Source organism: Pelodiscus sinensis, chromosome 1 (assembly GCF_049634645.1).
Source record: "Pelodiscus sinensis isolate JC-2024 chromosome 1, ASM4963464v1, whole genome shotgun sequence".
Lineage (NCBI taxonomy): Eukaryota > Metazoa > Chordata > Testudines > Trionychidae > Pelodiscus > Pelodiscus sinensis.
The window spans coordinates 141,786,929-141,810,483 of NC_134711.1; the positions used below are offsets into that span (position 1 = coordinate 141,786,929).

Genomic DNA, 23,555 nt, shown 5'->3' on the forward strand with positions numbered 1-23,555 from the left:
ATCACGGATGTTGTCAGACCAGAGAGATTCTATCTGTATTAAAAATGTAAAAAAATGCTTGAAAACAAAACAAATATTTTGTTTCAGATTGAATGCAACATTTTATTTGACCCAAATTACACTTTTTAATTTTTTTTTAAATCTATCTCCAGTTCAACAGGGAACATTTTTTTTTTGATTTACTTTTTGGAATTGCCATCAGATTAACAAAACCATAACACTTAACTCTAGCCAGACAGACAGTCTTCTAAATACATAGCTAGAAACTTGAACAAAAGTGGCCTGGTTTTCAGAAAAAGATGAGACTTCACAAATCTAACTGAATTTAATGGCAGAGCAGAGTTACAGGTGCTCAGCCAATCTGAAAATGGGGCTACTTCTATTCAGGTGTCTAATTATGCATTTAGGAGCTTAACTAAGTACCCAAGTTTGAAAAATGTGGCACAGTAAAATAAACAAAAAGAATCTCAAACAGTTAAACTGAGCCCATCTCAATTACTCTGTGTAAGAACAAATCCCAAAGGAGGTGGTGACAGTGAGAGTTACCAGGTAGGTTTAGAAAAAATACCGGACACACCTGATGGGGGGGAAACTGGGCAGGAGGGGGGCGGGGCTGGCCAGGAGGGGGGGTGGGAGCAGCATGGCTGGCCGCGGGAGATAGGGGGGTGGGAGCAGCTGGAGGGTGGGGGATTGGTGGCAGCGCGGCTGACCCGGGGAGATAGGGAGGGGTCAAGCGCAGCGTGGTTGGCTGGAGGAGACGGGGGGGCTGGCAGGCAGGGGGTCGGGGCAGTGCGGCTGGCCTGAGGAGATGGGGGGATTGGGGGAAGCACGGCTGGCCTGAGGAGATGGGGGGAGGGTCGGGGGCAGTGCAGCTGGCTGGGGGAGATGGGCGGGAGGCTGGGGGATGGGGCTGGTGGATGGGGGGTTGGGAGCAGCGCGGCTGGCCAGGGGAGATTGGGAGGAGGAGAACCGGACAGTAGGAAGCAGGGATGGCCAGGAGGGGGTCAGGGGCAGCGGAGCTGGTCGGGGGAAGCACGGGAATGACCAGGGCACATGGCACATGCAGATCCCAGGGTGCTGTCAGTCCCGCACATGGTCTGGAGAAGCATGAGTGAGTCCAGCTGCGGCTCCACCATGCACTCAGGAGCAGGGATAGGGCTTCTCCTCCTCCTCAAGGCATCAGACAGAGCCAGGGCTCCCAGCGCTAATCGTGCCCCACCTCCCAGCCACTCCGCCAGGCCCCGCCAGGCTTCCATCCGGCGCCCAGCCAGAAATCCAGGAAATACTGGACACTGCACATGTCCAGTATTTTCTGGATTTTTTTTTACTGGACAGAGGGCCCAAAAACCGGACTGTCCAGTAGAAAACCGGACACCTGGTAACCCTAGATTCAGCTATTCCCTGGTCATCCGGTCACTCAAGTTAGAGTCTGATTCAGGGAGAGGCATTCATGTACTTAATAGTGCTCGGTTGCAATAATCAAGTTTGTTAGCCACACTCCCCCACCACAGTGTTGTTTACTTCCAAATGCCAGGTCAGCCCGTTATACAATTCACTTGCCCTCCTCTGACAGATGGGAATTTTTTGTTCATACACTATTGATTCTAGCTAATAGGCATACTGGGAAGCAACAACAAAAGGGGCAGGAAGTCATAACCAGAATGTTTCCACTCTGCTTACACTTCAGCCAGAAGGGGAAATAGTTGGAATAATTTTCAAGATACGATTCTAATATCTGCCTCTCCCTCTCATCTGCTGTTTTCCCTCTCTGACCAGTGCATCTTCGCCTCCCTGCTCCCATATGCCATTTCCCCCTGTTTTCATAGGAGGGTGCACAGGATAACCAAGAGCCGAATCTGGCCCACTATCTAGTTGGACCAATTCACATCTTTGGGACACATTGGTGAGGAGTGCTATAAAAACCCCTGCCATGACAGAAAGAGACGCAGGTATATGTATTTTGGCACATTCTTTAATTGCCGGTTTTTCTTCCAGGTCAACGCAATTATCATTTCTCAAGTTGAGGTGACAGGACAACTGCAAATTTAAGCCAGGTACTAAACCATGAAAAAATAATCAGAAGTAATTAGTTCACTTTTTTCTCATGTTGAAAGTGGGAAAATCTGCCAGGATTCTCAACAATAGAGAACTCACCTCACTCACACCCAATCTCAACTCTCTTGTGTGTCCAGAGTTTAGACACCAGCCTTGTCATGAAATAGCCATGGCATTGACTTGCAATGAAATGTGCCCACCAAGCACTTCCCTTTTCCTTTTAGAATACTCAAGTCCTAGACTGTCAACAAAGAGCGTTTAAAATAAGTGTTCATCTGGGTTATTTTAAAACTTAATCAGTCAATCATTCTAATAAGGAAATGACTCCCTATACCATGTGATATGGTTCAATTATTAATATGTCTTATTCTGCAAAATAGCTTTGCTTCACACTTTTCAAAAGAGAAATGTTTACCTTCACAGGTATTGCCTCAGATAATGTAATGCAGTGTTTCTTAAACTGTGTTCTGCTGCACACCGCAGTCGGAGGTGTGCTGCAGGGAACAGAGTTCAAAATGGCCACCCTTAAAGGGGCAGGCGACCTTTTTTTTGCTCAATAATTTCCCTCCCAACCTTTTCTTTTCTTTTTTTGCTCAACAAAAAATCATTGGTGTTCCCCTTTAAAAAAAATTGTTTGGTGTTCCTCAGTCTTAAAAAGTTTAAGAAACACTGATGTAAAGGGTTATTTAAATATTTGGGAAAAGTGCAGTAAAATTATTGGGAGGGAAATTATTGAGCAAAAAAAAGGTCGCCTGCCCCTTTAAGGGTGGCCATTTTGAATTCTGTTCCCTGCAGCGCACCTCTTTGCTTCCACAGAGAGACTATATGGAGCGTAAGTTCACATATATATCCCTTTCAAAACCTCTTCCTGTTTTTGGGCTGCCACTGTCCACTCTTTGCTCCAGATCCAGAATAGTGATAGGTACAAGCACTAGTACTGCTTGTTTTGGTCTTGAGGAAAGAAGGGGTATAATTGAGAGTCCACTTGTGAAGAAGACAGCCTTGCTGGGAAGTATCACTTTCCTTAAAATGGGAATTGCAACCCCCAGCTTGAGGTTTAGCCCAGGCAACCTCTTAGCAAACTATCACTTCTGAGTATGGAGAAGGCATTGGCATCTCTGAGGAAGGCTGGCATTTTCACTCTCCAGATAATCTGTACGATTTAAGACTTTTCAGAGCTTATAAGGGTCTGTAATCTGTGGATATTTCTGTTATGAGGAAACCTCATCATAGTGCTAACATCTAAAACTATCTGAAATTTTTTTAGACAAAACTTTTTCAGTAAAAATGCAGATCTCAGTCAATTGAAACACTTCACAGAGTCCTTTTGAATTCACCAATTTGTTATGGTTCCCTCCCCCAAAATGACCCTTTTGACTAAAAACACTTTAGAATTTTATTTCAATTTGATTGATTTTTTTTCCTAAAGATGAAGACACCTCAAACAAAATGAAATGTATATTTTAAACTTTTTTTGGTTTACTGAAAAACATTTTTTTTCTTTTCACCTGAAGCATCTTTTTTTTTTTAATTCAATCTGGCTCCTGAACTCCCCTCTTTCCCCCCCAAAATCAACCTTTTGCACTACTCTGCAGGCATCAGTTAACCTCTGACACACCTGGTATTGTTTTTATATATACCATTTCAATATTATAGGCACAATTTCTGTGGTGATAAAATTACACATGGAGACTTAACAATGGACTCCGCTCATGCATCTACAACAACAAACCAAAGAACAGAAGAGAAACAAGGGCAAGAAAATGGATTGGTTTCAAGCTTGGATGGCATTAATATAAACTATAAGTAATTCAATTATTCTTTTAAAATTTAAAATAACATTAATTTTAAAGCAAAATGCGGGACAATGTAGCACTTTAAAGACTAACAAGATGGTTTATTAGATGATGAGCTTTCGTGGGCCAGACCCACTTCCTCAGATCAAATAGTGGAAGAAAGTAGTCACAACCATATATACCAAAGGATACAATTAAAAAAAATGAACAAATATGAAAAGGACAAATCACATTGCAGAACAGAAGGGGGATGCGGGGGGGGGGGTGGAAAGGGGGAGGAAGGAAGGTAAGTGTCTGTGAATTGCTGATATTAAAGGTAGGGAGAATGGGATGTTTGTGAGTTAATGGTATTACAGGTGATAATTGGGGAAACTGTCTTGGTAATGGGTGAGAAAGTTCAAATTCTTGTTAAGTCCTTGTTGGCAAGTGTCGAATTTTAACATGAATGACAGTTCAGAGGATTCCCTTTCAAGTGCAGATGTAAAAGGTCTTTGTAGCAGAATGCAGGTGGCTAAGTCATTTAGAGAGTGTCCTTTCTGGTTAAAGTGGCAAGAAACTGTTGGCTTATGCTGGCCTGGAGGACTACAGGGAGAGAGAGAAGGCCTGTGACAGCTGGGAGGGGACCAGGGGAAGGGCTGGGGGGAGACACAAGGCCTCGGGGAGACCCTGGAGGGAAAAAGAAGGCCCATGCTAGCCTGGGGAGGGAATGACTGGGGACAGAAGGCGATGCCGGCTGCGGGGTGGGGGTGGGGGATGGGACAGAAAGCTCATGCTAGCTGAAGGGGCTGGGGGAAAAGGAAGGAGAAACAGAAGGCTCGTGCTAGCTGAGGGCAGGGAAGGGGGAAAAGGTCCCGCAGGCTGGGGGGGGAAGGGGTGGTAGAAAGCCCTGCCAGATGGGACCCCCCGCACACCTTGAGCCCCTCCTCACCCCCAAACCTCTCACTCTTCCACACTCCCCCACATCCCCAGCCTCATGCTCTGAGCCCCTCCTCAACCCTTCACCCATACTCCTGCACCCCTCATGCTCTCAGCCTCCTGTCCTGTGCCCCCTAAGGTCCTTCCCGGACTCCTGCACCCCCCACACTACAAGCCCCCCTGCTCTGAAGGACCTGGACAATGGGGCAAGTCTTGTAGCATTAAAAAAAAAAAATAAAGAGGAGTTTCAGGGAGTGACAAATCACTCAATTCTTAAACATCTTGTCCAATTAACCTCAGATTATCCTAAAAAAGGGGCTCCAGGAGAAGCCCTCACACAAATCTTTTTTGGGAAGACATTTTTGAGGCTATAAAAACAGGTTCTATTGGAAAGCTAGTTATAACTTCAACCATGCAATCACTACTACTGTTCCACTGTGACTGAAAAAATGAGGAGTATGGGTTCTTTCAAAAAAGTTTTTTTTTTTTTTTTTTCCAGAAAGAACCACATCTAGACTGCGGTTTCACTTTCAAAATACCCTTTTTCGAAACAGCTATCGGACACGAATATGCAAATGAAGCACAGGATATTTAAATACGCGCTTCTTTTGGACTTTGATCTACCTAATTTACATCCCTTTTTCAAAAGAGGGATATAGTCTAGACGAGCCCAGAATCTCATAAAAAAGCCTGTTGATAGTCAAATTTTGCAGACTGAGAAGTTACTGATAATTGGAATAGGGCTGGGATAACTTCAGAATGATTCACATAACCATTAAACCTAGCAAGGGGTTCCTTCTATCAATAATAAAAATGGTTATGCCTAGTGCTGGCCAGCATAATCAAATTTACAAAATACTTCATATACTAATCTCATGTTTTTGTATGCTCAAACTGCTTCAAGATATCTATTTTTTGCCCTGACAGTTTCCTTGCTTGGTTTCTGCCGCAAGAACTTTATTTTTAAATGAGCCAAATCCCATCTGCCATTTTGTATTTGTGGGAGAATAAAAAAAAAAAAAAAAAAAGACACAGGACTTCTGCAAAATGTTACATATACTTTTTTTGAACTGGGCTATGTACAAAATATCTGATGTTTGAAAGCTGCAATTTGGCATTGGCCCAGTCTCAGCTGATTAAACCAAATCTGTAGCATTTTAAAATTTCACTGACTATAGCAATAGTAATTTTTTATATTAAAGACCTGATCCAAAGCCCAGTGAAAGCAATGGAAAGATCTATTGCTTCAGAGGCTTTGTTTCTCAGCCTAAATCGTGAGCTGACCCTTTAAAATAGATGTAATATGGAAGCTTTCATTTTAAAAAGTAGGTTTCTAGTCAGTATGCTTATGATTGCTGCATTTTGAAAGTTTTTACATACTGACAGGAGTGTAAATTGTCTCTTTCATCTCAGAAGAAAGTCAGCAATGATACCTAATGATGACACAAATAGGTTGGGCAGAATTTGATTTTTATTTTTTAAATAATTTTGATGGCTATACTGTTTATTTATAAACAGTTTTATTTTATTTTACTCGTTTTTATTGATTATTTTCATAGTTGTGGTAAGTTATGGGAGTTCAGAATATGGAAGAGTCAGATATTTATCAGATACTGAGATTCAAAAAATTATAGCTTTATAAAACTGTTAAAACATAAACTGTCAACATAACACGTCAAAATATACAAAATAAATAGTCTTGAATCACACACTGATTTCTCAAGCAGCATTTTTCTACTTTGCCTGTCTGTAAATTTCAATTATCTACTGATTTTTGTGTGCGTACAGTGAAATTGATGTTTACCATCATTGTCAATAAATATCTAATCCTTCCAAGACTACGCGTAAGGGAATGAGTTTTCTGCTCACAATATGTGTTCTCAGTTGCATGCCTAATTGCTATAACTAGTTGTACAAATAGCCAAATAAACACGAGACAGAAATAACTGTGCCTAAAAGGTCCTGAATTAATTGTCCTTAATTAGGTATGGTGAAAAACAGTAAGTTTACTAAATAAGGTACTGATGCTAAAATATGTTAAGTATGGGTTTGCTGTTTACTTATTGAGGACATAAATGTTTCATCTGAAGCTTCAGAGATTATGGCCTGTTTTTTCAGAGAGATACTGAGCACTTACAGTTCCAAGAGTAGGGTGAAGATAGTATACAGACTTAACTTTTTAATTCTAAATCACAGACGATAAACAAACATGTAATTCGGCTTTCTTCTTTCAAAGAATTAATCTTGCACTCCTGATTTAAAATAAGGCATCATAACAACACCCACAAAGAGTGAGCTCAAAACATCAATCAACATATTCCTTTCCACTGTCTGAGATTTTTAAACACGCAATACATCAATCAAATGTCACTGAATGGTAAACCATACTGTCATAATGAGATACACATTTAAAAAGAGAACTATTTACATTCTGCAATTTTTACTAATTTATGATTCCATTTTTGTGCAATCTGCCACCACCCAGGTATCCACAAACAAATAGAAATTTCCCAAATTGTTTTCTTAAAGTTCATTTCCCATCTACTGTATCATGAATTCAACACCACAGCATTTAAATGCTAATCAAATTCCATGGGCATATCAGCAAAAAGACTGTTCTCCATCTCTCCTGCCAAACCCCATCAAAGCGTGGGCTTAAATTCTCCCTCCCTCCTCCCCCTCCCCCCCACACTTATTCAAAAGACAATATTTGGCAGATTGCATTTGAGAAATCTTTCTATCAAATCAAGTCATTCCATGTTCCCGTCCAAAAGGTAGTCAGGATTTTCCAGGTGTATTCACTGCATTCCTATGGCTTCTAAATTCAAACAATGGGGCTATGTTAAAAAAAATCCTATGTAACAGGTTTAAATTATTGCCTATTGGAACAGGCTGGGTTTGTACAGTAACTAGGACAGTATCATAGTATATAACTATAACATAAGGAGTATTCTAGCCAGGGGCGGATATAGGGCAGGGCGAATGGGGCAGCCGCCCCAGGCCCCGCACTTCAGAAAGCCCCGCGCATGCGCCGTGGCAAAGGGGGGGGGCCCGTGGAATTATGCTGCCCGGGGCCCCGCAAAACGGCCATCTGCCCCAGATTCTAGCTGTACTCCATCATTAACTTAGGGTTCTAGTATTCGAAACACAGGCTCTACAACTAGAGTGATCAGTGACTCAATTCAAATGACGAGTTTTGCTGGAAAAATAGGAGCATAAACAAACAACTTGATAGAATTCTTGACTGTTCCTGGGTTAAACTACATACAATAGGCCTAGTCTTACACACTCAGTACCAAGAGACAGGAAGCAGAAAATACATAAGGAGCAGGGTTTGATGCTGCAAATACCATTCTCCTGGGGAACCCTGAGTAAGCTAATGCAGCCAAAGCACTGGGTAGGATAAAACCAGGAGTGGAGTGAGGCAGGGTATGTTCCAATTTATTCAAGTAGCCTCCTTCAGTAGAATTCTTATGGAAACCTGGCTGAAAGGTCCCTGGATTCCTGATAGTACCCAGCCACATGCTCTAGTATGGAGGTGAAGCTGGGAATCACTTAGTGTGCCCAAAGACAGAAATTTGCACCCTCTTGCTTCAGTGAGTGTGACTCAGGCCCTCTAAATGTATTTTAGAACATAAGAACATAAGAACGGCCATACTGGGTCAGACCAAAGGTCCATCTAGCCCAGTATCCTGTCTGCCAACAGTGGCCAGCACCAGGTGCCCCAGAGAGGGTGGACCGAAGACAATGATCAAGCGATTTGTCTCCTGCCATCCCTCTCCAGCTTCTGACAAACAGAGGCCAAGGACACCATTTTATCCCCTGGCTAATAGCCTTTTATGGACCTAACCTCCATGAAATTATCTAGCTTCTCTTTAAATTCTATTATAGTCCTAGTCTTCACAGCCTCCTCTGGCAAGGAGTTCCACAGGTTGGCTACACGCTGTGTGAAGAAGACCTTTCTTTTATTAGTTTTAAACCTGCTCCCCATTAATTTCATTTGGTGTCCTCTACTTCTTCTATTATGGGAGCTAATAAATAACTTTTCTTTATCGTCCCTCTTCACACCACTCATGATTTTATATACCTCTATCATATCCCCCCTCAGTCTCCTCTTTTCTAAGCTGAAAAGTCCCAGTCGCTTTAACCTCTCCTCATATGGGACCAGTTCCAAACCCCTAATCATTTTAGTTGCCCTTTTCTGAACCCTTTCCAAGGCCAAAATATCTTTTTTGAGGTGAGGAGACCACATCTGTACACAGTATTCAAGATGTGGGCGTACCATAGTTTTATACAGGGGCAGTAAGATATTCTGGGTCTTATTTTCTATCCCTTTCTTAATAATTCCTAGCATCCTATTTGCCTTTTTGACCGCCGCTGCACACTGCGTGGAAGTTTTCAGAGAACTGTCCACGCTAACTCCAAGATCTCTTTCCTGATTTGTCATAGCCAAATTAGCCCAATCATACTGTACGTATAGTTGGGGTTATTTTTCCCGATGTGCATTACTTTACACTTATCCACATTAAATTTCATTTGCCATTTTGTTGCCAATCATTCAGTTTGGTGAGATCTTCTTGGAGTCCCTCACAGTCTGCTTCTATCTTGACTATCCTAAACAGTTTGGTATAATCTGCAGACTTTACTACCTCACTGCTTACCCCTTTCTCCAGATCATTTATGAATAAGTTGAAAAGGATTGGTCCCAGGACTGACCCTTGGGGGACACCACTAGCTACCCCTCTCCAATCTGAAAATTTACCATTTAATCCTACCCTTTGTTTCCTGTCTTTTAACCAGTTCTCAGTCCAAGAAAGGACCTTCCCTCTTATCCCATGGCCATATAATTTACACAAGAGACTTTGGTGAGGGACCTTGTCAAAGGCTTTCTGAAAATCCAAGTATACTATATCTACTGGATCCCCCTTGTCCGCATGTTTGTTAACCCCTTCAAAGAACTCTAATAGATTAGTAAGACAGGGTTTCCCTTTACAGAAACCATGTTGACTTTTGTCCAACAAATTATGTTCTTCTACATGCTTCACAATTTTATTCTTTACTATTGTTTCGACTAATTTGCCCGGTACTGAAGTTAGACTTACCGGTCTGTAATTGCCAGGATCGCCTCTAGAGCCCTTTTTAAATATTGGTGTCACGTTGGCTACCTTCCAGTCATTAGGTACGGAAGCCGATTTAAAGGATAGGTTACAAACCACAGATAATAGCTCAGCAATTTCCCATTTGAGTTCTTTTAGAGCCCTTGGATGAATGCTATTTGATCCCGGAGATTTGTTAACATTAAGTTTTTCTTTTTGTTCCAAAACCTCCTCTAATGACACTTCAATCCAGGACAGTTCCTCAGATTCATCACCCACAAAGGATGGTGCAGATTCAGGAATCTCCCCAACGTCCTCAGCCGTGAAGACTGAAGCAAAGAAATCATTTAGTTTCTCCGCAATGGCTTTATCGTCCTTGATTGCTCCTTTTATAGCTCGATCATTTAGGGGATCCACAGGTTTTTTTAGCAGGCTTCCTGCACTTAAAAAACATTTTGTTATTTCTTTTTGAGTTTTTGGCTAGCTGTTCCTCAAAATCTTTTTTTGCTTTTCTTATTACATTTTTATACTTGATTTGACAGTGTTTATGTTCCTTTCTATTTATCTCACTAGGATTGGACTTCCACTTCTTAAAAGATATCTTTTTGTCCCTCACTGCTTCTTTTACATGGTGGTTAAGCCACGGTGACTCTTTTTTAGGTCTCTTGCTATGTTTCTGTTGAATTTATGGAGGATCGAGTCCTACTGTCTCTTTTGTGGATGTGGATGGTGATATGCTCGTATAAGTTGATTGAGTGAACAATTAGAGGACTGTGCAGAGGCTGCTACAGAGCCGAGTTTCCTGGGCTCATTGTGTGTCACATCAAATGAACACTGTGAGGATCAAAGGTAGTAGTAGAATAGCAGTTAGTGCACCCATAACAAAGAAGATCCACCCATCATCTCCCCAAGAAAGATAAGGACCAAGCAGTACCAAGGTTACTGAAGCCATGAGACTACAGTAAGCTACTCAATGGTTCTATATCTTGGGGATTCTAATTCAAAATACCTGGCAATCCCATTTTCACAGTTTAATTATTCCAACTGTGAGGGACGCTCCATTTGCCCCTTATTGCAGTCGATATACTGATGCGGAACTATCTTTACATTTTGCAAATCCATTACCCTTGCTTACATATTAAATAGGTTTCATTTAAAATAAATGAAATGTGTGTTTCATACCAGAGGTATTTTTGAATGACAACCATTGCAAATACAATTTCAGCTGGTGATTAAGTTTACACTTCAAAGACACAAACACAATAAATATTGCCGTGCTTAGAAGAACTAAGAAAGGTAACATGCATAAAACACTCATGGTTTACCCTGACTACTGCTTCCCGAAAAGACAAATAGCAGAACAAATGTCAAATCCCTTGTGAAATAACTGGTAATCAACTGATCTAAAGCAGAAAGTTTTGGACAGCATTAGAAAAAATGCACTTAATTTTATTACCATGACTAGTCCCAATGGCACCTCACCCCACAAGAGTTTTAAGCACACACATAAGTGTTTGCAAACTTGGGGCCCATGTGAGAATCTCTACTTATTTTTCTTTTTAATATAAGCTTTTAGCCTTCATAGCTGCAGAGAAAAGTTGGAAAATGCAAACCTCACTGGCTTAAACAACAGAAGTTAAATAAAAAGAACACACATTTGTTATTTTTAAGACAATTTCACTAGTTTTGGGGGCTTAACTAGGGTTGCAACTCTGACTAAAGCTATTCTGAGAGATTTTTTCCCTCCCTTCATGACATAAGGTAATTTTCTTTAAATATCCTATTAAAATCTCTTGGATTGCTTTCAATACTCACTGGAGATTGATGCCAATTCCAGGAGACTCCAGGTGAATCCCGGAGAGTTGGCAACCGTAAAATCATAGACTATTGGAACTGGAAGGGGCCTTGAGAGATCATCAAGTCAAGTCCCCTGCCCTCACAACAGGACCAAGCACTGTCTAGATCAGGAATGTGCAATAATTTTTTGCCGGGAGCCACTTGTTTACTTCCCGATTTCCCCACCCCCAGACCATGATTGGCCTGGGGGCAGGGGGAGCAGCAGGGCCTCAGCTCGTTGGATCAATCTACTTGGTGGGCGAGATCTATCCTGAGGAGATTCTTTTACCCACCCCTAGTCTAGATCAACCCTGAGAGATGTGTATCCAAGCTGCTCTTAAATATCTTCACTGATGGAGATTCCACAAGCTCCCTAGGCAATTTATCCCAGGGTTTAAGCAACCTGACAGTTAAGAAGTTTTTCCTAATGGCCAACCTAACCCTCCCTTGCTGCAGTTTAAGCCCCTTGCTTCTTGTCCTATCCTCAGAGGCCAAGGAGAACAATTTTTCCTTGTAACAACCCTTTTAGCTAGTGAGCCTAAATCATTATTTTGAATTCTTGGGAATGGCAATATTGTTCTATCCGGTTTTACTTTTATGTTTTCACATCTGAAACATTTGAGTTGCAAACACTACAGGGACTGTTTCTTTTAAAAACCCAACTAATTCTGTTGCAGTTTTTAAAATTTCTTCAAAACATTTATATTCATCTTAGGTTTTATAATATACTGATTGCTGGGCCAGATCTGGAGTGACCATGTCCCTTTAAAGTTTAATAAATATAGGAGCCAAAAGCTGAAGATTTGAAGAGCATGCTGGTGGACGGTTAATTCCTCATAAATAAGAAAGGAGGTATAGTATGAAATATGATAGTAGCTAAAAATACTTACTGAATAATAATAATAATATATGGAGATATACCTCTCTCACAGAACTGGAAGGGATCTTGAGAGGTCATGGAATCCAGTCTCCTGCCTTTATGGTAGGACCAAGTACCGTCCCTGACAAATTTGGCCCAGATCATTAAATGGCCCTCTCAAGGATTGAACTCACAACCCAGGGTTTAGCAGGCCAATGCTCAAACCACTGAGCTATCATGGATAGAAAGAAGTTGCTGTTTGGAGCATCATAGACAAAATGGCTACTTTAAGGCTCTAGCTGCTTCTTTCCACCTAATTTAAAGGGCCAGCTGCAAAGCCCATGCTGAGCAGATCAACACTGACTAGACAATCACAAATGAAGTTCCTAGAGAAACAGCTGAACTTGCTATGACATACTGACAATTTACAGCAATATCCTGAATTAATTTTACTGAATTAAGCTAAAACTTATTGAATTAGTTTTGATGTTTTTGGAGTTCACTGAATTAAAAATGCAATTGTGTATCTGGTTACTACTGAATTGTTTGTACTACGATGTGAAGGGAAAACAGGAGAAAAACACAGGATGGTTAGAGAAGTATTAATCTCCAGAGAAGACACCCCATTGGATTACTACTACTTCAAACTGGGGGGAAAAAACCCCAAACCAACAACCCCAAACCCTCACTGATGTGACCCCCGACTGAGAAGGAGAAAGACACAGACATTCCTCATACTATCCTTGCAAAGCAGAGCCTTGAGGGGCCCAGGCTAGTAGATTTTGTGTGCTCCAGCCCCATGGGGGGCTGGAACAGCATCACAGGGGCAGGAGCCTTGAGCCACAGGGGCTGGATCCAGGCAAGCCAGGGGCTGCATCTGGCCCCCAGGCCTGAGGTTCCCCACCCCTGCTCTAGTAACTGACAGATACAGAAAGAGATTTGGATAAATAGCCTGGTTTTAAACTGGCTCAGAATTTTCTTCCTGGTACAGGCTCCCTGGTGCAGGGAGCACCCCAATCCTTAGGGTAGGGACAGAAGGTCTGAGCCTGTCAGAATCCATGTTAGGATTGGGATGAAGTCTGATAAGTGAATTCACATTCAGATAGGTCTTTTTATTGTTTTTACTGTTTTCTCTGTAATGCATTTACCTTAAGACTAATCTAGGCTTGTATAGAAAGAACTGTGTGGTATTTATAACTGTACCAATTGCATCTGCTAATTGTCTCTGAAAGCAAACAAGCAGGTGTTATTGGGAAAAATGTCTAGTGAAAACAGGGAATGTTGCAGGCTGGCAAATCCCAGTCAAAAGGAAGAGAAACATGAGTGGGGTGACCAGATGTCCTGCCCCTAATTTCAATAGGGCCAGGATTTCACTGTTGGGGTCAAATTGGTAGACAATCTGTGGTTTGCAGAGCTAGAGGCTGGTGTGATTAAGTTTTCTTTGATACAATGTTCCTACAACAAAATTGTAGAAGCACTTTAGACATCAGCTGCTTTCAAGAGTTACCATCTTCACATCACACCACTTCAAATTATGATCTAATTCTAAAAAAATGGATCCTCCCTATATTGATAACATCACTTAAAAAGGCCAGTTAGAAAGAGAATAATTCTTTAGCTCTTTAAAGAAGGCTAACAAAAAAACAGTGAGGTAGCCAATGCGAAATTGTCAGTTCAAATGAGTTCATACTTCTTTCCCACACCACACACCATCCTCAATGTACCTTTTCTTTAATGTAAATGTACTGTCTTAGCATCATGCCTTGATATGTAGCAAGCCCTCCCCTCCAAACAAACTCTGCTTTTATAAATGTAAATGATGATGTACTTCACATCCTAAAGGTTAATGAAACACAGATGTATGACATGAATGGCTCATACAGACTGCAGGAGGAGATGCCAATCACCTTTACCTGAAGTGGGAGACTTGCAACGCTCTAGCTCCAGGGAAACTGGACTGTCAGTGAGTTCAGTCAGGCCTGAAAAAAATTGAGTTAAAAAGGTAAGTTAAACTTTAGCAGGATGCACTTCAACTTTCTTGGCTGACTTCACATCATAAATGAGATCATGTAAATAAAGCTTTAAAGTTAAAACGGTTATGGTATAACTCAACCCTACTCATCCATGTCAAATTGATATGAAAATAATTCTGCATATTTTCAACTTCTGAGGAAAGGGAAAAAAAATCACTGAGGTGGGAAAGAAATAGTGACACAGAAAGAAGAGGAAACTGAGTAGTGGTGACAAAACAAAAAAACAGCCCAATTGTTTTAATATCAGATTCTTTATATGTATTCACACAATGGCTAATTTTGAGAACTAGATATAAAGATGATGGTAATGCTATCTGAAAGTACAGTCAGTCCCCGGGTTACATGGATCCGACTTACATCGGATCCCTACTTACAAACGGGGTGAGGCAACCCCGCACTAGCTGCTTTCCCCCAGCAGACCAGGGAGACGCGAAGCTAGTGCCCCCCCTGCAGCAGACCAGGGAGACGCGGAGCGGCTTTTCTCAGCAGACACCTCAGCTTGAGAATAAAGGACTGAGGGAAGTGAGGTGTGGGAGAATAAAACTGAGCTCTGGAGAAATGTTTGGCTAGACTTTCCCCTACAATATGTACCAGTTCCAACTTACATACAAATTCAACTTAAGAACAAACCTACAGTCCCTATCTTGTACGTAACCCGGGGACTGCCTGTAACAATAATATTTATGATGCAAGATATTTTATACATTTGTTTTAAATGCTATGGACACTGTTTAGGGATTTAGTTGTGACAATAAGTCACATATTGCAGTGTGGACAATGCAGAGTCATGACTTCCCATTGGGATCTCTGGGGCATTGTGCTTCAAACAGGCACAATGCATCCTGCAACACAATAGTCACTCCCATTTGCAAAGGCTATGGACTCTCTGAATCCAATGCCCTAGTCTATAGAAAGCAGTCTACTCTCAAGATTTGCTGTAAAATTTCCTACCATATCTGTATCACTAGTGGCCTCACTGGTGCTAACAGTAGGAATGCTAGTGTAGGCTGGCTACTAGCATTTTTATTATCACATAATCTAGATCAGTTCTGAACAGGGATAGATACAGAACTAAAAATACAATGCCTCGTCTTCCAGAGATGCTATCACTGGTGCAACTGTTCCTGTGCTAGAATAACAATTGTGTCCAACTCTTGCACAGGTAAATATCACTTAGTGTTTAGGATCAAAGAACCTCAGCACTACTTCTAATTTTTCATTTTCAATCAATTCTGGGTGCGATTAATTATGAAAATATACTCAAATGTAGCCATCTATCTGATTTTATAAGAAACCATATGATTGACAATTTAAATTGTCTTGTTTGTACCTGCTTGGGACTGCAGAACTGCAGGCTCAGAATCAGCTACTTGTTTTGAAAATATGTTCATGCCTGACCTGGTCATTTTTATAGGAATTAGGGCCAAAATTTTCAAACCTCAGTGATTTCTATATCCAGAATTACATTTTAAAATAAAACTGATCTGATTTTCAGAAGTGCAGAACACCTGAAGCTGCAATTAACTTAAAGTCAAATATATTTTTGCAATTTAATAAGGTACAGCACTAGTCAATGTGGTTGAACAGTATCTAACTATGACAGCAGTAGAGATGCTTTGTGAAAATGTATTAATATTGTACGATGGCATGATTGTTGGGATGTTTGCCATATGAATCGCAGGGCAGCATGGGAACACAGGCAGAAATGAAAAGAATGGATTAAGATAGCCACCTTAGTATACACTTAAAAGCAGTTAAGGGACAACGTTGGAACTATTAGCTTTGACGAGTCTGCCTCTGTCTCCTGTTAAGGACTGATTATGACCCATAGAATCAAGGCCCACAAACACAGAAGAATAACAGAACTCTGCTGGGGTGTCAGGAGAAGCTAGGACTTCACATGTCTCCATTAGAGGACAGCAGGACTCAAGCTGAAGACAATTATTTAGGCTGTTTGTTACTTCAAAATCCTTTTAGAGAAAAACAGCTTTGTAAGAATAAACAAAATAAACAGTGCTTTCATTTTAAGGAGGCTGTTTGGTCAATTTATACCACAAATCATAACTCTCAAATTGAACACCTGCAAGTGCAGTCAGATCTGCAGGATTAAGTTGTACAGTGTAAATCTTGTACAGTGGATGACATATGAATGTGAAATTTTGCTACAAAGTAGAACATGTTCTATATGAAACTTGATGTCAGTGTAAACAATACAGTTATTAAAAAAAATAAAGGAAACACACCAAAACACATAACCATTCTGAAAAACCTAGAAATCAAATACATAGATTGTAATGATTCCTTTATCTTTATGCCCATTGCACCAACCTAATATAACAAATATGATGTTCCATCTCCATAATGTAAGTACACAGGAATTGCCATAATGGATCAGACCCATGGTCCATCCAGTCCAGACTCTTGTTTCTGACAATGACCAGCACCAGATGCTTCAGAAGATGATGCAAAAAACCCTACAGCAGACAGCTGTGGGTTGATTTGCTCTGCATGAAGGTCTTAAACCAATCTTTAACCAGTGACGATTACAATAAGTGCTGAAGCATGGGATATATTTGCTTCCAAATTCCTTTTTACATGATCTAGTGTAACTCTGATATAATGATCCAATCATTCTTTGAAGCCTAGCAAATTCTTGACCTCATTACATCATGTGGCAATGATTCCAGTCTAATTGTACATTGATTGAAAAATATTTCCTTTTATCAGAATTGAATTTGACACCTTTCAATTTTATCAACTACCCCCTTGTTCTTGTATTGTAAGATAAGAACATAACTCCAGACCAACTTTCTCTATCTCCTATATATATATTTAAATGTCCTCCCTCTCTTTTTTTTGCTTGCTTTTCAAATTAAAACAGTTCCATCTTTTTAAAAGTCTCTTCCTATGAGAATTTGTCTTTGCACTTAAGTCTTTCTTGTCACCTCTCTCTTCAGGAAATCTCAGGAGTATAGACAATACAATTATATTATAGAAGGAATATCAGTGACCACTACAATGAAGGCTGCATTTTTATTCCATACTACGGTCTTGATATTAGTTGCTGAAATATTTCTCTGAAATTTTAAAATTTTCAAGTCGAAATTTCCTGGGCCGAATCTGCCCCAAGCTGAAATTTTTTGAAAACTTGAAAAGAAATTATTCAGCACATTTTGAGTTCAAGTAGAATGAACTGCGGTATTTGAGAAAATGTGATTTTAAAAATGTTTTAGAGAATGCTGATTTTGATTTGACCAAGTTATGATCATCATGTGAAACTAACTATGTATGTATATACGTACAGCATGTTGTATACACTTTTTTTGTCTGTACTGAATATAGCGAAGGATGAGTGAAAGATTGTGAGGAGTCTACATACAAGAGTGAATTGTTAATTATTATATGCATTGCAGTAGCACTTAGAGGTCCTTGCCCCACTGTGCTAGGTATTGTACAAACATACAACAAAAATAATTTCTTGAAAGTGTGAAAGGACTAGGATTAGCTGTATGCCCTTTGTAAGTTTTTCCAGAAAGTGGCCCCCTCTGATGGACCTTAGGACTTATATATTTTGGACAAGAGCTTTCCACATTCCTCAGCTCTGTAGCTCTAGAGTCAGAGAGCAGGATTCACTACTATGGACTCCCTAAAGTATGTGAAATGGTGTTGTCTAGTCAAATCATTCCAAATTATTGCCGCTTTACTGAAAGACCTTTCAAAATGCTTTCCTCCTCAGTCTGAAAATCATCCGTCGGCAGGCGGGAGGAAGAGGGAAACAAAGGGGCAAGTTGTCCTGAGGCATAGCGATTCTGAAGACCCCAGGGCTCTCAGCAACTGCTGCGGCTACTGTGGGAGACTGCTCTGACATTTCTATAATTCCAGTTGCAGGCCTCTGATATGCAGGGACTCAGATTTGCCCCAACTTGTTTTTTATATGTACCAAAGCCTGTCTACACTGTAAAAAAGGCCAACAGCTGCAAATCTCAGCGCTTGGGTCCAACGACTCAGGCTCTTGGAGCTCACAATTCAGGGTTAAAAACAGGAGGCTTGATGTTCAGGCTTCAAATGGAGACCCATCCCCCTTGATGGTGCCTAAATATGAGATTAAGAGGCCGCAGTGCCTTTGTGAATGTGAACCGTAACAAGTATATTGATAACTCTCTAAAGATAAAATGAACAGTGCATTAACTGACTATGCTAAGCTCCTAAAACTACCAAAATAATATGGATAATACCTATATTTTAGATATGCACACTAAAGTTATATTTAATTAAAGTGTTATTTATGCAGATTCTTTCAGAGCTTACCTTCTTTGTGAATGCACACACATAAAAAAACACATACTGAAGACCTCACAGGAAAACAATTTTAGGCATATGTTCCTTGATTCACTATTTTGTCTTTTTTTTTAATCGAAGTACAAAAATTATGGTACACAGTTGGATTAACAACATTTGAGAGTTAATCAATTTTAATTTAAGTCTTTTTATTATTTAATTTGAGTTATATTCTGGCAAAAAAGCATCTGAAGCTAAGTACTGTCATGAGTTTTGTTTTTTAAAATTTGATAAAGCTGCACAAGCAACCAAAACATTTCCTGGTGGAATGCAGGATAAGCAAAAGTGAGCTTTAAGGACAGAATAACCAATTTGTAATGGAAAAAGGATTGTAGATATTGGAAACATTTATTTTTGCATAATAAACAACTGTTAGGCCTACACTCAAGAAACCATCTCCTGACACTAAGAATTTTTCCTCTTCTCCTTATAACAACCTTCCATGTACTAGAAAACTGTTATAATGTTATCAAGTGTCCATGCCGATTCTTTTAGTGGCTGTCTTAGCTACTATTGAACCAATGTTACTTCATGTGTATTTTAGAACTATTGGTATAGAACATAAGAACGGCCATACTGGGTCAGACCAAAGATCCACCTAGCCCAGTATCCCGTCTGCCGACAGTGGCCAGTGCCAGGTGCCCCAGAGGGGGTGGACCGAAGACAATGATCAAGCGATTTGTCTCCTGCCATCCATCCCAGGCCTTTGAGAAACAGAGGCCAGGGACACAATACCTTACCCCCCGGCTAATAGCCTTTTATGGATCTAACCTCCATGAATTTATCTAGCTGTTTTTTAAACTCTGTTTTAGTAATAGCCTTCATAGCCTCCTCTGGCAAGGAGTTCCACAGGTTGACTGTGCGCTATGTGAAGAAGAACTTTCTTTTATTAGTTTTAAACCTGCTACCCATTAATATCATTTGGTGTCCTCTAGTTCTTATATTATGGGAACAAGTAAATAATTTTTCTTTGTTCACCCTCTGCACACCACTCATGATTTTACATACCTCTATCATCCCCCCTCAGTCTCCTCTTTTCTAAACTGAAAAGTCCCAGTCTCTTTAGCCTCTCCTCATATGGAACCCGCTCCAAACCCCTATCATTTTAGTTGCCCTTTTCTGAACCTTTTCTAATGCCAAAATATCTTTTTTTAAGTTAAGGAGACCACATCTGTATGCCATATTCAAGATGTGGGCATACCATAATTTTATATAGGGGCAGTAAGATATTCTTCGTCTTATTTTCTATCCCTTTCCTAATAATTCCTAGCATCCTATTTGCTTTTTTGACTGCTGCTGCACACTGATAAAGAGTTTATTTTTAAATTATGCGATACATGCAATTAAAATCACGTGGGCAGGGGAGAGGGAACAGGGTGCTGGGAGAGCAATTGGCAGAGGACAGGGTTCTGCAGCAGGGGACAGAGTGCCAGTGGGGACAGGTTTCTGCAGCTGGGGACGGGAATGGGGACAGAGTTCTGTAGCTGGGGACAGGGGAGTGGAGACAGCGTTCTGTGACTGGGGAGTGGGGGCTGCGGAGTGGGGTGCCAGTGGAGGCAGAGAGTCCCCTGCATCTGCCTCCTCCCAGGGCCAAACCCTCCCCCCCGTGCAGGGAAGCCCCGCGCGTGCCTGCCCCGGGGCCAACCCCCCCGTGCGGGGAAGCCCTGCACGCGCGCCTGCCCAGGGGGCCTATCCCCCCCCCACAGGGAAGCCCTGCACGCGCTTGTCCTGGCGCCAACCCCCCCGCGCCGGGAAGCCCCGTGCACATGCCTGCCCCGGGGCCAACCCCCTGCGCGCCTCCCGCGGGGCTGACTCACCCCTCCTGTGCAGAGCAGCTAGCGCACTTCTGGAATTGCCGGAAGTGGCGCTAAGCTGCGGGACTTCTGAAGCCGACACTACCTCCATTTTCTCTTGAGGTAAGTAGTGGGGCTTCTGGGGGGTGAGAGGGAAATAGAGGTGGGGTGGACAGGACGCCTCACGAGCGACTGGTCGAGACCTCGCGATCGACCTGTTAGTGACCATGGTTCTAGATCATTTATGAATAAGTTGAATAGGATTGGTCCTAGAACTGACCCTTGGGGAATACCACTAGTTACCCTTCTCCATTCTGAAAATTTACCATTTATTCCTACCCTTTGTTTCCTGTCTTTTAACCAGCCCTCAAAGCTCTCACATGGACTGCCACTGTTATCAATGGTAGTAAACTCTTATCTAGCAACTGAGGCACAGAGAGATGAAGTTCAAGGTTAGTGGCATTGCCAGAAATAGTACCTTAGTCTCCTGATTCCCAGCCCAATGCCCTTGTTGGGCCTTGCTACTTTCAAGGGAATAAGGGATCTTCCGGAGAAGGGCTTATTTTCCGGAAAATCGCGTCTACACTGGCGCTTTTCTCCGGCAAGAACCCTGAGCCGGAAAAAAGCGGCAGCCATGTAAATGCAAATGCCGCGGGGGGTATTTAAATTCTCCGCGGATTTGCAATTCTGAAGTGTCTCATTAGCATCCCATTTCCGGAAAGGGATGCCAATGTAGACACAGCCATGGTGTATGGGAAATTGCTGACGGACATAGTGAGATACTTTGGGCTGCAATGTTACGAGTATAAGCAGATTACTCAACTCTACTTCTTTTTGCATAATATGCAGCAAGTACAGTCTTTCAGATCATCCAATGTCAAGCCAGGATTGGCACTTGTAGTTGACTGAAGCTCAGTTTGGATATGGCAAAAATGATGCTATCTTGACAGGGGAAAAGAAAGTAAAGGAGGCATCTTGGGCATCTGGTATTGGCCACTGTTGTCAGACAGGATACTGGACTAGGTGGACCTTTGGTGTGATCCAGTATGGCCGTTCTTATGTTTTATCTGATGACATAGGAGCCTTCCACTGAGATACTTTGTCTCTTTCAGAGAAGGTTTGTAGGGACTCAACTGGATTCTTATTAGTCCTCATAGTAGAAACAACCCAGATAACTTTTGCACCTTTGCTTGAAAAGGAAACTGCAGCTTGATGTGGACGGTTATCCTGGTCCATCACAAGAGCCAATATGCAGAATATGCAGCTCTGTAGGGGCACCATTGGGTCTGAATGTTGACTCACCCACCTCGTCTTATCCCTATCATGTGTGTCTGCTTCCTCTGGAGAGGATCTAGTTAGTTTAAAAGTGACAAAGCCAGCCAGAGCTATTAGCAGCATATTGACCCTGTGAAAGAGCCATTCAAGTAGTAATGGAACCATTTAACAGGCATCTGCCAACCCCAGGTATATTCTGTCAGTTTCTGAATTTACTGCATTAGCCTACAGGACCTTAGTTTAAAATTTGCTTTAAAATATTTCATTATGTCTTGCTGAAGATTATAAAATCACAGCTCTAAAAAAATCATCATTCCCTCACCCCAGGCTGCCATTGGGCATAGTGGCATCAGTTTAATAGTTTGGCATAGGGCCCCATAAATCCTATGGCAGCCCTGTTCATCGCCTCCACACTGAATTACTACACCATGTTCTATCTGCAGTTAGTATCATTATGACAGATATCATGGTTTTTGGAGACCATATTGTATTAACTGTATATACAACTATGGACTAGGAATTATATGCAACTCAAGAGGCGAGGATTACGTCAATTCCTCCAACCAAAAATGGTAAGAAGAGACTAAACTGAATCATATGGCTTGTAAACACCTCCAGACAGGTATCAGCCCTGGGAAGGCTTTCATATACTAGTTCAAACAGGATTTTCCAGAGATCAACAGATAATGAATGGGCTTTTGGTTGCATTTAAACTGATTTAGGCCTTCTGTCTAATCTAGCAAATAAACAGGATTTTCTATCCAAGGGAGCCACAACCCTTGCAAAAGACTCTGGCCTACACAGGCCCCGTCACACAGATTGGTTACTCCTGGTATGTTTAATGTGTGTTTAAACCTGTTTGTTGTTTTTATTAGGTTTTCTCTGTAACTGCTTGCAATGCATTGTACTTAGCCTTCAGAGAAAGCACAATGCAAACCAATGCCATTGGCTAGACTGGCTTACTGGGGATATAACTGTGTATGGCATGGGGTTGAATGGCCTGAAAACTCCCAGTAAGAAGGGAGTCAGACAAGGGTCCTTACTCAGAGACAGGTGATTGCTGGAGACCTGAGACATGACTGGACATTCCTGGAATGGACCAGGGAAGGGGGAACAGGTGCAGTTATTCTGAAACTGAGACACTCATTACATGGTTGCCAGTAGTTGTCAATGAAAACACAATGGATTGGCAGCAGAGACTCACCCTCACGCCAGTTCTCACTTTTCTCCTCAACCTCTTACTCCCACCTCAGGTTCCTTCCATACACAACATCAATATATTTTGGTCTAGATCCTTCTTCTGGATGCATATTTCTTCCAATAATCCAACTAGGGTTGCCAAGTGTCTGGTACTGAATCAGTTCGTTATTTTTGCCTCCTCTCTGATAAAAAATTTGAGAAAATACCGGACACCTAAAATGCCCGGTACTTTCTGATTTTTTTCCCCGGACAGGAGGTGAAAATCCCAGGCTGTCTGGCTCAATACGGAGGCAGCCTGGCAACCCTAGTGCTTACCGGGGAGCTGTCCAGCCTCGTGCAGGGAGACAAGATGGTGGGCG

The 23,555-nt window shown here is 41.6% G+C and overlaps 1 protein-coding gene across 6 annotated transcripts in view; it reads right to left on the reverse strand.

Moving 5' to 3' along the window:
• The window catches only part of STXBP5L (syntaxin binding protein 5L), a 456,584-nt gene that overhangs the window by 56,897 nt on the left and 376,132 nt on the right, over positions 1–23,555 (reverse strand). For all 6 annotated transcript variants that reach the window (XM_075905178.1, XM_075905171.1, XM_075905165.1 and 3 more), the window contains one exon: positions 14,471–14,536. In XM_075905178.1, coding sequence (XP_075761293.1) covers positions 14,471–14,536 — 66 coding nt within the window. The remainder of the gene's footprint in view (positions 1–14,470; positions 14,537–23,555) is intronic.